The following is a 15,671-nucleotide window of genomic DNA, read 5'->3' as shown; positions in this document are numbered from 1 at the left end:
TGCCTGATCTCTTTCCTGATTTCTTGAAGAGTTCTATATATTAATCTTTTGAATTGTACCTCTGGTAATTCCAAGAAGTTCTCTTCCTGTGGAATGCTTTTGGATTCTTTGTTTTGGTGGCTTTCTGAAGCAATGGTCTGGCTCTTTATGTGGTTTGATATTGACTGCTGTCTCTGAGCTATCAATAAATTATATTTATTTATTTTATGTTTGCTTACCGTGTCCTAACGTCTTTTTTTTTTTTTTTTTAATATGCCCAAATAGGCAAGTTGTGTGAGCTAGTTTCGTTATTGGCACCTTTGGAGGTCTCACATCCTTTCTCCAGGTGGCTAGAGCTGTTACTAGGTATGTGAATCCAGGAGTCCATTTACTTTTCTTGTGTGGATTCAGCTCAAGTGTCCAGGTCTTCAGTCACCCAGTGTATGGTGCAGGCTCTCATCTACAGTCCTAGATAGATGAGGTGATTGGAGTAGGCACAGGTGTCTGGCTGTAGTAGGGGTTCATATGCTGAGCAAGGTAGGGTGCTGACTGCTGCCCCTGAGTGTCTGGGTGGACGGCGTGTCCCTGTTCCCTAGAGCGTGTAATTAGGTGGGTTTGCAGCTGGACTGTGGGCACCCAGTGCTGTTGGCTGTAATGACTGGGAAGCACCACTTATTCTTGGACCCCTGTTGCAGGTGGCTCAGTGAAGTGAGTAGAGTGACCAGACCTCAGACCCGGACATGGGTAGGTGAGGACCCACCCTAATGGACAGGGTGATATCAAATGTTATGAACCTGCCACTCCCCCTCATAGCAGGTACAGATGAAAATAGGCTTCGGTTATATACCCTGGTATACTATGCTAATGAGGGCCTCCGCTGTTGAAATAGGCCCACACAGATCTATACAGGGGTGAAAGGCATTTGAAGTCCATTGATCCATTATGGCTGTGCCTAGGCAAAACGGGTGTGCCTGCCCTGAGTTCCTGACTTAGGCGAACTGGCAGATTTGTTTTTCCTGCTTGTTAATTTTTTCCCTCTCCAAAGCTGGGAGAATAGTTCAGGGCGGGTGATGGGTCCTACTTCCAACCCAGGGAGTGCAGCAATCTCCAAGGCCGGACCAGGACCAGAGCAGAGCAGGGAGGGAGCAGATAAATGGGACAGAGGTATTTCCCAAAAGGAGGGATTTTTTTTTTTTGATCTGCATGTTAGGTTTGACGCTTATGGTTTCGCAGATTGAGTGCTGTTTCTCGCTCGTGGAGGCTTGAGCTGACTCTCCACGCTCGGTCTTTCCCAATGTAGAAGACACATACTGAGTGCAACAGCTTGTCTCACTGCTCATGCCAGCCAATCCAGCCTGCAGGGTGCCAATACTGGGCAGGGCAGGTCTGGCAACTCCTCGCTGTTTCTGAACTGTCTGTCCCTCCCCCTGCTGCTTAGTCCGGTCCCTCAACTTTGTTTTTGATGTTCAGGGCTCCGAGATTGTCATATATAATCGATTCACTTGTGTTTTTGGGTCTTTTTGTAGGAAGGGCCACAGGAAGTGTCTGACTACTCTGCCATCTTGGACCTGCCTCTCTTGCCTAGATTTTCAATACATATTTTTTATTGTGAATCGTATAAACTGTTCCTTAGCCATTTTTTTTTGGTCATTATACTATTACCAGTTTATTATAGTAGTTGCAACTCAAGAAATTAAATACTAATCTTTTGTCTATTTGTTCTAAGATATATGAGATAACATGTAAAAAGAAGACAAATTCTTCTAGTTGATTGATCCTTATGTTTCTGTAGGGTTATCTCAGCTTTACTTCCAGGGGATGCTTATCACTGAAGTCCTTCACTTCCTACCATTCACAAGGCCACTGAAATCCTCTAAAAAAAAAAAAGACTCTTCCCCTTGTCAAAGTAGAATTAAAAAAAAATTAAAAGTGTGACTCTTACACAAATTTGGAAAGAAATCATGTCAAAGATTTTATCCAATATATTAATACCCTATGGTATAGTTCTACTAAGGAACCAGGGAGTTGGCAAAGCTAGTTCAAAGAACATTTTGAGGATCTACATTTTTATACTCATTTTGATTCAATGTTAGAATAAGAGTGCTAGGTTAGATTGAAAAATTTAACAAAAAGCCTGGTTGATGTCCTGCAGGGCCATAAATTATATTCTTTGTTGTTATCTTTTCTATTGATTTGTGTCCCTACTGGATAAAAATCTACAAGTTAACATGTAATTTAATTAAGCCTAAGTCTAGTACTTTTAATCAACAGTGACAATGAGCTGAACAAATACAATATCCTGACATAATTTAATAATCCTTGGAGAGCCTGCTAAACATTATCCACATAGGACATTGAAAGACATACCACCTAATCATTTACCTTATTTCCAACTTTTAAATACTTTTTCTTAACATTCTATACCTCAAAGTTTTAAAATAGATATTTTCAAACATTAATCACTTTTAAATTCACATTATGGTAATCCCATTTCATTTGCAGGTAGCTAAAAAAAAAAAAAAAAAAAATTTTTATTTTTTTTTTTTAATGAAGATAGCCAGACAAAAAAATACTCTTAGGTTTTAACCAGTGGCAGCGATATAACATGACCTTACAAACCAATTATGGCAAATATTTGAAAAGAAAAAAAAAGTTGTTTTTTTTTTTTTATTGTGATTTAAGTGAAAGTTTACAAATCAAGTCAGCCTCTCATACAAAAATTTATATACACCTTGCCAGGTACTCCTAGTTGCTCTCCCCGTAACAAGACAGCACACTCCTTCTCTCTGCCCTGTATTCCCCATGTCCGTTCAGCCAGCTTCTGTCCCCATCTACCTTCTCATCTCCCTTACAGGCAGGAGCTGCCCACATAGTCTCTGTGTTTACTTGAGCCAAGAAGCTTACTCCTCACCAGTATCATTTTCAGTCTAGTCCAATCCCTGTCTGAAGATTTGGGTTTGGGAATGGTCCCTATTTTGGGCTAACAGAAGGTCTGGGGACCATGATCCCCGGAGTCGTTCTAGTCTCAGACCATTCAGTCTGATGTTTTTATGAGAATTTGAGGTCTGCATCCCACTGCTTTCCTGCTCCCTGTGTTCCCTGTCAGGGAAGTCATTGGTTGTAGCCGGGCACCGTCTAATTCTTCTGGTCTCAGGCTGATGTAGTCTCTGGTTTACGTGGACTTTTTTGTCTTTTGGGCTCATAATTACCTTGTGTCATTGGTGTTCTTCATTCTCCTTTTCTCCATGTGGGTTGAGACTAATTGATGCATCTTAGATGGCAGCTTGCCAGCGTTTAAGACCCCAGAAGCCACTCATCAAAGTGGGATGCAGAATGTTTTCTTAATAGATTTTACTCTGCCAACTGATCTAGATGTCCCTGAAACCATGGTCTCCAGACTCCCACCTCTGCTACTCTGGCCTTTGAAGTGTTCGGTTTATTCAGGAAACTTCTCTGCTTTTGGTTTAGTCTGGTTGTGCAGACCTCTCCTGTATTGTATGTTGTCTTTCCCTTCACCTAAAATAGTTCTTGTCTGCTATCTAATTAGTGAATACCCCTCTCCCTCCCTTCCTCCCTCCCTCCCTCCCCACCCTTGTCATCGTCAAAGAATATTTTCTTCTGTGTTTAAACTATTTCTTGCGTTCTTATGACTGTGGTCTCATACTGTATCTGTCCTTTTGCAGCTGACTAATTTCACTCAGCGTAATGCCTTCCAGATTCAAAAGGTTTATTTTTGTGGGGATTTTTTTTATGTATTGAATGAATATAGACTCTGTGAGAACAGCCCTTGTAGTTAGTTAAGCCTTATATCAATGTTGACTCCTGTGTACTTAATTCAGCAGAGGCATGGTATTTAAAAATTAAATGCCCATTGAATGACTCTGACTGAATAAATGACTATATGTCAAAGCTATGAAAACCCAAGTTATCTAATGTGAAATATTTTATTTTGTATGTTTGACCAGGTGAACGACAGTTGTGTACTGGTTGCCAGGATACTAATTAGACCTACTTCTGCCTGACCTTAAGGATGCTAAGGCTCAGTATCTGCTGAACCCTTTTCCCTATCGCATTTGGGCTATGGGGACAGCATGTCTTCAGCAGAATCTGGTAGGTTCTCATGCATTGTACTTTGGGGGTGGGGTGTGGGGAGCAACAGCTGTGTTTCTCAGACTGTAATGTGCTTAAGAAGCACCTGTGGATTTATTTATTAATCTGCAAATTCTGATTCACTGGGTCTGTGGTGGGGCCCAAGGGTCTGTGTTTCCAACAAGTTGTCACACTTAGAATAGCAAGGATTAGACTATTATATTTTATTTTACTTTTCTCAAATTATATTTTTTCCTGATTATAAAAGTAAATATTTTCATTGTAGAGAATTTGGAATGTGGAAGAAAACACAAAAAGACAATAAAAACCACCTGTAATCTGCCACAAAGCTCTGATTATTTCCATAGTTTTCTCAGATGTGGACTTAGGGTATACGTATTTCTAAGGCTTTTGGTATATAATATTAATGGAGTTAATTAGATGCTATGTCTCTCCCAACTGACCCATATGGTCATTGTCTGACCTTGAACATTAGTAGTTTGCCATGGCTTTTCAGTACCTCTTTTATACCTTCCCTTATTCCTTCCATGTTCTGCTGTTTCCCCTTTCTTCTCTGCCCCACCCTCCTTGTCAGTGCTGCTCCTGCCTTAGAAGTTTAGCTGCTCCTAAGTTGGGTGGGCGCAGTCGTTGCCACGCTGCTTCTTTAGCCTTGCAGCTCCCCCTTCTGAAGTCCTTCTAGCCATGTTCACACTGAGAGATCAAGAAGCAGCTTTCTTTTTATTGTGATCTTCCTTACTCCATTGCAAGTATATTGTTGCTAGATTTTTCCTGCTATTATAGATATTGCTATTGGCAGTATGTTAATATTTACAGCTTTAATTCTTTTGTTGAACTATTTCTTTAGGATGAATTCTTTTTTTTTTTTAAATAATTTTTGTTGTGCTTTAAGTGAAAGTGTAAAAACCTACATACACCTTACTGCATACTCCCAGTTACTCTCCCCTCAATGAGACAGCCCGCTCCCTCCTTCCAGTCTCTCTTTTCGTGACCATTTTGCCAGCTGCTAACCCCCTCTACCCTCTCATCTCCCTTCCAGACAGGAGATGCCAACATAGTCTCAAGTGTCCACATGATCCAAGTAGCTCACTCCTCATCAGCACCTCTCTCCAACCCATTGTCCAGTCCAATCCATGTCTGATGAGTTGGCTTTGGGAATGGTTCCTGTCCTGGCCAACAGAAGGTTTGGGGACCATGACCACCGGGGTCCTTCTACTCTCAGTCAGACCATTAAGTCTGGTCTTTTTATGAGAATTTGGGGTCTGCATCCCACTATTCTGCTCCCTCAGGGGTTCTCTGTTGTGTTCCCTATCAGGGCAGTCATTGGTTGTAGCTGGGCACCATCTACTTCTTCTGGTCTCAAGATGATGCAATCTCTGGTTCATGTAGCCCTTTCTGTCTCTTGGGCTTGTAATTACCTTGTGAGCTTGGTGTTCTTCATTCTCCTTTGATCCAGGTAGGTTGAGACCAATTGATGCATCTTAGATGGCCGCTTGCTAGTGTTTAAGACCCCACATGCCACTCTTCAGAGTGGGATGCAGAATGTTTTCTTAATAGATTTTATTTTGCCAATTGACTTAGATGTGCCCTGAAACCGTGGTCCCCAAACCCCTGCCCCTGCTTTGCTGACCTTCGAAGCATTCAGTTTATTCAGGAGACTTCTTTACTTTTGGGTTAGTCCAGTTGTGCTGACCTTCCCCATCTCGTAACCACAAAAGAATGTGTTCTTCTCAGTTTAAACTATTTCTCAAGATCTTATAATAGTGGTCTTATACAATATTTGTCCTTTTGCAACTGTCTAATTTCACTCAGCATAATGCCTTCCAGGTTCCTCCATGTCATGAAATGTTTCACAGATTCATCACTGTTCTTTATCAATGGGTAGTATTCCATTGTGTGAATACACCATAATTTATTTATCCATTCATGGGCACCTTGGTTGCTTTCATCTTTTTGCTATTGTAAACAGTGCTGCAATAAACATGGGTGTGCATATATCTGTTTGTGGAAAGGCTCTTATTTCTCTAGGATATATTCTAAGGAGTGGGATTGCTGGATCAGATGGTAGTTTTATTTCTAGCTTTTTTTTTTTTATTAACTTTTATTGAGCTTCAAGTGAATGTTTACAAATCAAGTCAGTCTGTCACATGTAAGTTTACATACATCTTACTCCATACTCCCACTTGCTCTCCCCCTAATGAGTCAGCCCTTCCAGTCTCTCCTTTCGTGAAAATTTTGCCAGCTCTCCACTCTCTCTATCCTCCCATCCCCCCTCCAGACAGGAGATGCCAACACAATCTCAAGTGTCCACCTGATATAATTAGCTCACTCTTCATCAGCATCTCTCTCCCACCCACTGTCCAGTCCCTTTCATGTCTGATGAGTTGTCTTCGGGGATGGTTCCTGTCCTGTGCCAACAGAAGGTCTGGGGACCATGGCCGCCGGGATTCCTCTAGTCTCAGTCAGACCGTTAAGTTTGGTCTTTTTATGAGAATTTGGGGTCTGCATCCCACTGATCTCCTGCTCCCTCAGGGGTTCTCTGTTGTGCTCCCTGTCGGGGCAGTCATCGATTGTGGCCGGGCACCAACTAGTTCTTCTGGTCTCAGGATGATGTAGGTCTCTGGTTCATGTGGCCCTTTCTGTCTCTTGGGCTCTTAGTTGTTGTGTGACCTTGGTGTTCTTCATTCTCCTTTGCTCCAGGTGGGTTGAGACCAATTGATGTATCTTAGATGGCCGCTTGTTAGCATTTAAGACCCCAGACGCCACATTTCAAAGTGGGATGCAGAATGTTTTCATGATAGAATCATATTGCCAATTGACTTAGAAGTCCCCTCAAACCATGGTCCCCAAACCCCCACCCTTGCTCCGCCGACCTTTGAAGCATTCATTTTATCCCGGAAACTTCTTTGCTTTTAGTCCAGTCCAATTGAGCTGACCTTCCATGCATTGAGTGTTGTCCTTCCCTTCACCTAAAGCAGTCCTTATCTACTAATTAATCAATAAGAAACCCTCTCCCTCCCTCCCTCCCTCCCCTCCTCGTAACCACAAAAGTATATGTTCTTCTCAGTTTATACTATTTCTCAAGATCTTATAATAGTGGTCTTATACAATATTTGTCCTTTTGCCTCTGACTAATTTTGCTCAGCATAATGCCTTCCAGGTTCCTCCATGTTATGAAATGTTTCAGAGATTCGTCACTGTTCTTTATCGATGCGTAGTATTCCATTGTGTGAATATACCACAATTTATTTACCCATTCATCCGTTGATGGACACCTTGGTTGCTTCCAGCTTTTTGCTATTGTAAACAGAGCTGCAATAAACATGGGTGTGCATATATCTGTTTGTGTGAAGGCTCTTGTTTCTCTAGGGTATATTCCGAGGAGTGGGATTTCTGGGTTGTATGGTAGTTCTATTTCTAACTGTTTAAGATAACGCCAGATAGATTTCCAAAGTGGTTGTACCATTTTACATTCCCACCAGCAGTGTATAAGAGTTCCAATCTCTCCGCAGCCTCTCCAACATTTATTATTTTGTGTTTTTGGATTAATGCCAGCCTTGTTGGAGTGAGATGGAATCTCGTCATAGTTTTAATTTGCATTTCTCTAATGGCTAATGATCGAGAGCATTTTCTCATGTATCTGTTGGCTGCCTGAATATCTTCTTTAGTGAAGTGCGTGTTCATATCCTTTGCCCACTTCTTGATTGGGTTGTTTGTCTTTTTGTGGTTGAGTTTTGACAGAATCATGTAGATTTTAGAGATCAGGCGCTGGTCGGAGATGTCATAGCTGAAAATTCTTTCCCAGTTCTGTAGGTGGTCTTTTTACTCTTTTGTGAAGTCTTTAGATGAGCATAGGTGTTTGATTTTTAGGAGCTCCCAGTTATCTGGTTTCTCTTTGTCATTTTTGGTAATGTTTTGTATTCTGTTTATGCCTTGTATTAGGGCTCCTAGGGTTGTCCCTATTTTTTCTTCCATGATCTTTATCGTTTTAGTCTTTATGTTTAGGTCTTTGATCCACTTGGAGTTAGTTTTTGTGCATGGTGTGAGGTATGGGTCCTGTTTCATTTTTTTGCAAATGGATATCCAGTTATGCCAGCATCATTTGTTAAAAAGACTATCTTTTCCCGAATTAACTGACACTGGTCCTTTGTCAAATATCAGCTGCTCATACGTGGATGGATTTATATCTGGGTTCTCAATTCTGTTCCATTGGTCTATGTGCCTGTTGTTGTACCAGTACCAGGCTGTTTTGACTACTGTGGCTGTATAATAGCTTCTGAAATCAGGTAGAGTGAGGCCTCCCACTTTCTTCTTCTTTTTCAGTAATGCTTTGCTTATCCGAGGCTTCTTTCCCTTCCATATGAAATTGGTGATTTGTTTCTCTATCACCTTAAAAAATGACATTGGAATTTGGATCGGAAGTGCGTTAAATGTATAGATGGCTTTTGGTAGAATAGACATTTTTACTATGTTAAGTCTTCCTATCCATGAGCAAGGTATGTTTTTCCACTTAAGTATATCCTTTTTAATTTCTTGTAGTAGAGCTTTGTAGTTTTCTTTGTGTAGGTCTTTTACATCCTTGGTAAGTTTTATTCCTAAGTATTTTATCTTCTTGGGGGCTACTGTGAATGGTATGGATTTGGTTATTTCCTCTTCGATGTTCTTTTTGTTGATGTAGAGGAATCCAAATGATTTTTGTATGTTTATTTTATAACCTGAGACTCTGCCAAACTCTTCTGTTAGTTTCAGTAGTTTTCTGGAGGATTCCTTAGGGTTTTCTGTGTATAAGATCATGTCATCTGCAAATAGAGATAATTTCACTTCCTCCTTGCCAATCCGGATGCCTTTTATTTCTTTGTCTAGCCTAATTGCCCTGGCTAGGACTTCTAGCACGATGTTGAATAAGAGCGGTGATAAAGGGCATCCTTGTCTGGTTCCCGTTCTCAAGGGAAATGCTTTCAGCTTCTCTCCATTTAGAGTGATATTGGCTATTGGCTTTGCATAGATGCCCTTTATTATGTTGAGGAATTTTCCTTCCATTCCTATTTTGGTGAGAGTTTTTATCATAAATGGGTGTTGGACTTTGTCAAATGCCTTTTCTGCATCAATTGATAAGATCATGTGGTTTTTGTCTTTTGTTTTATTTATGTGGTGGATTACGTTAATGGTTTTTCTGATATTAAACTAGCCTTGCATACCTGGTATAAATCCCACTTGGTCGTGGTGAATTATTTTATGGATATGTTGTTGAATTCTATTGGGTAGAATTTTGTTGAGGATTTTTGCATCTATGTTCATGAGGGATATAGGTCTGTAATTTTCTTTTTTTGTAATGTCTTTACCTGGTTTTGGTATCAGGGAGATGGTGGCTTCATAGAATGAGTTGGGTAGTATTCCATCATTTTCTATTCTTTGAAATATCTTCAGTAGTAGAGGTGTTAACTCTTCTCTGAAAGTTTGGTAGAACTCTGCAGTGAAGCCGTCGGGCCAGGGCTTTTTTTTGTTGGGAGTTTTTTGATTACCGTTTCAATCTCTTTTTTTTGTTATGGGTCTATTTAGTTGTTCTACTTCTGAATGTGTTCGTTTAGGTAGGTAGTGTTTTTCTAGGAATTCATCCATTTCTTCTAGGTTTGCAAATTTGTTAGAGTACAATTTTTCATAATAATCTGATATGATTCTTTTAATTTCAGTTGGTTCTGTTGTGATGTGGTCCTTCTCGTTTCTTATTCGGGTTATTTGTTTCCTTTCCTGCATTTCTTTGGTCAGTCTAGCCAATGGTTTATCAATTTTGTTAATTTTTTCAAAGAACCAGCTTTTGCCTTTGTTAATTCTTTCAATTGTTTTTCTGTTCTCTAATTCATTTAGTTCAGCTCTAATTTTTATTATTTGTTTTCTTCTGGTGCCTGATGGATTCTCTTGTTGCTTACTTTCTATTTGTTCAAGTTGTCGGGACAGTTCTCTGAGTTTGGCTCTTTCTTCTTTTTGTATGTGTGCATTTATCGATATAAATTGGCCTCTGAGCTCTGCTTTAGCTGTGTCCCAGAGGTTTTGATAGGAAGTATTTTCATCCTCGTTGCATTCTATGAATTTCCTTATTCCCTCCTTAATGTCTTCTATAACCCAGTCTTTTTTCAGGAGGGTATTGTTCAGTTTCCAAGTATTTGATTTCTTTTCCCTAGTTTTTCTGTTATTGATTTCTAGTTTTATTGCCTTGTAGTCTGAGAAGATGCTTTGTAATATTTCGATGTTTTGGACTCTGCAAAGGTTTGTTTTATGACCTAATATGTGGTCTATTCTAGAGAATGTTCCATGTGTGCTAGAAAAAAAAGTATACTTTGTAGCAGTTGGGTGGAGAGTTCTGTATAAGTCAATGAGGTCAAGTTGGTTGATTGTTGTAATTAGGTCTTCCGTGTCTCTATTGAGCTTCTTACTGGATGTCCTGTCCTCCGAAAGTGGTGAGTTGAAGTCTCCTACTATAATTGTGGAGGTGTCTATCTCACTTTTCAATTCTGTTAAAATTTGATTTATGTATCTTGCAGCCCTGTCATTGGGTACATAAATATTTAATATGGTTATGTCTTCTTGATCAATTGTCCCTTTTATCATTATGTAGTGTCCTTCTTTATCCTTTGTGGTGGATTCAAGTCTAAAGTCTATTTTGTCAGAAATTAATGTTGCTACTCCTCTTCTTTTTTGCTTATTGTTTGCTTGATATATATTTTTCCATCCTTTGAGTTTTAGTTTGTTTGTGTCTCTAAGTCTAAGATGTGTCTCTTGTAGGCAGCATATTGACGGATCGTGTTTCTTTATCCAGTCCGAGACTCTCTGTCTCTTTATTGGTGCATTTAGTCCATTTACATTCAGCGTAATTATAGATAAATAAGTTTTTAGTGCTGTCTTTTTGATGCCTTTTTATGTGTGTTGTTGACAATTTCATTTTTCCACATACTTTTTGTGCTGAGACGTTTTTCTTAGTAAATTGTGAGATCCTCATTTTCGTAGTGTTTGACTTTATGTTTGTTGAGTCGTTACGTTTTTCTTGGCTTTTATCTTGAGTTATGGAGTTGTTATTCCTCTTTGTGGTTACTTTATTATTTACCCCTATTTTTCTAAGTAAAAACCTAACTTGTATTGTTCTATATCGCCTTGTATCACTCTCCATATGGCAGTTCTATGCCTCTTGTATTTAGTCCCTCTTTTTGATTATTGTGATCTTTTACATATTGACTTCCGTGATTCCCTGTTATGAGTATTTTTTTTTAATTAATCTTAATTTGTTTTTGTGATTTCCCTATTTGAGTTGATATCAGGATGTTCTGTTTTGTGACCTTGTGTTGTGGTGGTATCTGATATTATTGGTTTTTTGCCCAAACAATATCTTTTAGTATTTCTTGTAGCTTTGGTTTGGTTTTTGCAAATTCTCTAAACTTGTGTTTATCTGTAAATATCTTAATTTCGCCTTCATATTTCAGAGAGAGTTTTGTTGGATATATGATCTTGGCTGGCAGTTTTTCTCCTTCAGTCCTCTATATATGTCGTCCCATTCCCTTCTTGCCTGCATGGTTTCTGCTGAGTAGTCTGAACTTATTCTTATTGATTCTCCCTTGAAGGAAACCTTTCTTTTCTCCCTGGCTGCTTTTAAAATTTTCTGTTTATCTTTGGTTTTGGCGAGTTTGATGATAATATGTCTTGGTGTTTTTCTTTTTGGATCAATCTTAAATGGGGTTTGATGAGGATCTTAGATAGATATCCTTTCGTCTTTCATGATGTAAGGGAAGTTTTGTGTCAGGAGTTCTTCAACTATTTTCTCTGTGTTTTCTGTCCCCACCCCCCGCCGTTCTGGGACTCCAATCACCCGCAAGTTATCCTTCTTGATAGAGTCCCACATGATTCTTAGGGTTTCTTCATTTTTTTTTAATTCTTTTATCTGATTTTTTTCCAGCTATGTTTGTGTTGATTCCCTGGTCCTCCAGATGTCCTGCTCTGCATTCTAATTGCTCGAGTCTGCTCCTCTGACTTCCTATTGCGTTGTCTAATTCTGTAATTTTATTGTTAATCTTTTGGATTTCTACATGCTGTCTCTCTATGGATTCTTGCAACTTATTAATTTTTCCACTATGTTCTTGAATAATCTTTTTGAGTTCTTCAACAGTTTTATCAGTGTGTTCCTTGGCTTTTTCTGCAGTTTGCCTTATTTCGTTTCTGATGTCTTGAAGCATTCTCTAAATTAGTTTTTTATATTCTGTATCTGATAATTCCAGGATTGTATCTTCATTTGGGAAAGATTTTGATTCTTTTGTTTGGGGGGTTGGAGAAGCTGTCATGGTCTCTTTCTTTATGTGGTTTGATATGGACTGCTGTCTCCGAGCCATCACTGGGAAACTAGTTTTTCCAGAAAATCCGCTAAAAAAAATACAGTCAGATCCCTATCAGAATTGCCTTTGGATTATAACCGCCACCTTGTTCCCTGTAAGGATGAAAGTCTGAGATTTGGATCATATATGCTTGGCTGTAGCTGGTTCTGTGTTTGTAGTCCAATTAGGGGTGGATTTTTGGTCCCTGGGTTTTTTTTTTTTTCTGTTCCTTCTCTCAGGCCGAAAGAGTGGATTAGGAAAAGACCAAAAGAAAAAAAAAGGGGGGGGGGAGCAAAGCCACCACGGAGCTGGAGCTGTTCTCCCTCTGGCTCAGGAAATTCCAATGTTAATGAAGCCGCCTGGGGAGGGTGGGGAGGGATCAGAGAGATGGGAGAGTAGCACCTCGGAATATAGCCAGAGTTGCTTGTCTTGCTTGGAATGAGTATTATATCTGAGATTTACGCGGGGCGTGTCGCCTATGTGTGCTGGCTGTGTGGAGATTGCCCCCGGGGGTCTGGCCCGCTGAAGTCATGGTCAGATCTTCCGCTGCCAGTCCAAATCCTAGCGTCAAGTTTCCCCTGCTGGGACGCTTTACTCCCGGCTCCAAAATCAGTCGCTGCCTCCGGGGGACTTCTCCTCCCGCCAGCCGCGTCGCCGCACTACCTCCGAGAACCGGCTGGGCCCCCTCCCGGGGTTAGTTCAGGGGAGTGGAGCAGCTCCCTGTGCTTGTTCCGTGACAGCGCCCAGTCAAATGCCCGGCGGCACGATTCCCCAGCTGGGATGCTGCTCTCCCAGCTCCAAGACCAGTCACTGCCTCCCGGGGACTTCTCCCACCGGCTGTGTCGCCACGCCGCCCGTGCAAACCGGCTGGGCCCCCTCCCAGGGTGAGTTCAGGGGGGTAGGGCTGGGCCCCTTGTTTGCACCGTCAGCTCCCCTGGGCTCTGCCCTAAATCGGGTACCAAAGGTTACGTGACTGGGATGCTGGCTCCAGGCTCCGAAAACAATCGCTTCTTCCCTGTATTTGTTCGTTTTCCGTCTCTAAATCTGTGTTTGTTGTTCAGGGTTCGTAGATTGCTATGTACGTGATCGATTCACTTGTTTTTCCGAGTCTTTGTTGCAAGAGCGATCTGAGGTAGCATCTACCTAGTCCGCCATCTTGACCCCGCCTCTATTTCTAGCTTTTTAAGGAAGTGCCAAATTGATTTCCAAAGTGGTCATACCATTTTACATTCCCAGCAGCAGTGTATAAGTGTTTCAGTCTCTCCACGGCCTCTCCAACATTTATTATTTTGTGTTTTTTGGAAGAATGCCAGCCTTGTTGGAGTGAGATGGAATCTCGTAGTCTTAATTTGCATTTCTCTCATGGCTAATGATCGAGAGCATTTCCTCATATATCTGTCAGCCGCCTGAATGTCTTCTTTAGTGAAGTGCCTGTTCATATCCTTTGCCCATTTTTTAACTGGGTTCTTTGGCCTTTTTTGGTTGAGTTTTAGCAGAATCATGTAGATTTTAGAGATCAGGCGCTGGTTGGAGATGTCGTAGGTGAAAATTTTTTCCCAGTCTGTGGGTAGTCTTTTTATTCTTTTGGTCAAGTCTTTAGATGAGCATAGGTGTTTGATTTTTAGGAGCTCCCAGTATCTAGTTTCTTTTTGGCATTTTTAGTAACGTGTTGTATTCTGTTTATACCTTGTATTAGGGCTCCTAACGTTGTCCCTATTTTTTCTTCCATGATCTTTATTGTTTTAGACTTTATCTTTAGGTCTTTGATCCATTTGGAGTTTGTTTTTGTGCATGGTGTGAGATATGGGTCCTGTTTCATTTTTTTGCAAATGGATATCCAGTTATGCCAGCACCATTTGTTAAAAAGACTATCTTTTCCCCAATTAACTGACACTGGTCCTTTGTCAAATATCAGCTGCTCATACGTGGATGGATTTATATCTGGATTCTCAATTCTGTTCCAGTGGTCTATGTGTCTGTTGTTGTACCAATACCATGCTGTTTTGACTACTGTGGCTGTATAATATGTTCTAAAATCAAGTAGAGTGAGGCCTCCCACTTTGTTCTTCGTTTTCAGTAATGCTTTACTTATCCGGGGCTTCTTTCCCTTCCATATGAAGCTGGTGATTTGTTTCTCCATCATATTAAAAAATGTGATTGGAATTTGGCTCGGAAGTGCATTGTATAGATAGATGGCTTTTGGTAGAATAGACATTTTTACTATGTTAAGTCTTCCTATCCATGAGCAAGGTATGTTTTTCCACTTATGTAGGTACCTTTTGGTTTCTTGCATTAGTACCTTGTAGTTTTCTTTGTATAGGTCTTTTACATCACTGGTAAGATTTATTCCTGAGTATTTTATCTTCTTGGAGGCTACTTAAATGGTATTGATTTGGTGATTTCCTCTTTGATGTTCTTTTTGTTGATGTAGAGGAATCCAAGTGATTTTTGTATGTTTATCTTGTAACCTGAGACTCTGCTGAACTCTTCCATCAGTTTCAGTAGTTTTCTTGAGGATTCCTTAGGGTTTTCTGTGTATAAGATCATGTCATCTGCAAATAGAGATAATTTTACTTCTTTCTTGCCAATCTGGATGCCCTTTCTTTGTCTAGCCTAATTGCTCTGGCTAGGACCTCCCACACAATGTTGAGTAAGAGTGGTGATAAAGGGCATCCTTGTCTGGTTCCCAGTCTCAAGGGAAATGCTTTCAGGCTTTCTCCATTTAGGATGGTATTGGCTGTTGGCCTCGTATAAATGCCCTTTATCGTGTTGAGGAATTTTCCTTCTGTTCCTATTTTGCTTAGAGTTTTTATCATGAATGGGTGTTGGATTTAGTCAAATGCCTTTTCTGCATCAATTGATAAGATCGTGTGGTCTTTGTCTTTTATTTATATAATGGTTTGCATTAATTGTTTTTCTCATATTGAGCCAACCTTGCATTGTTGTTGTTGTTGTTAGGTGCCGTCGAGTCAGTTCCGACTCATAGTGACCCTATGCACAACAGAACGAAACGCTGCCTCGTCCTGCACCAACCTTACAGTTCTTGTTATGCTTGAGCTCATTGTTGCAGCCACTGTGTCAGTCCACCTCTGTGAGGGTGTTCCTCTTTTCCACTGACCCTGTACTCTGCCAAGCATGATGTCCTCTCCAGGGACTGATCCCTCCTGATAACATGTCCAAAGTATGTAAGACACAGTCTCGACATCCTTGCCTCTAAGGAGCATTCTGGCT

The 15,671-nt window shown here is 40.5% G+C and overlaps 1 protein-coding gene across 1 annotated transcript in view; it reads left to right on the top strand.

Moving 5' to 3' along the window:
- Positions 1-4,021, top strand: part of FRMPD2 (FERM and PDZ domain containing 2) — a 229,655-nt gene extending 225,634 nt beyond the window's left edge. The window contains exon 29 of the mRNA XM_049854931.1: positions 3,945-4,021. Within this exon, the coding sequence (XP_049710888.1) occupies positions 3,945-3,948 (4 nt within the window). The 3' untranslated portion in view covers positions 3,949-4,021. The remainder of the gene's footprint in view (positions 1-3,944) is intronic.
- The last annotated feature ends 11,650 nt before the right edge of the window (positions 4,022-15,671 follow it).

This window comes from Elephas maximus, chromosome 16 (assembly GCF_024166365.1).
Source record: "Elephas maximus indicus isolate mEleMax1 chromosome 16, mEleMax1 primary haplotype, whole genome shotgun sequence".
NCBI classification, from domain to species: Eukaryota; Metazoa; Chordata; class Mammalia; order Proboscidea; family Elephantidae; genus Elephas; species Elephas maximus.
Note: the sequence above shows the minus strand (reverse complement) of the source record. Positions and strands in the feature narration are given on the sequence as shown.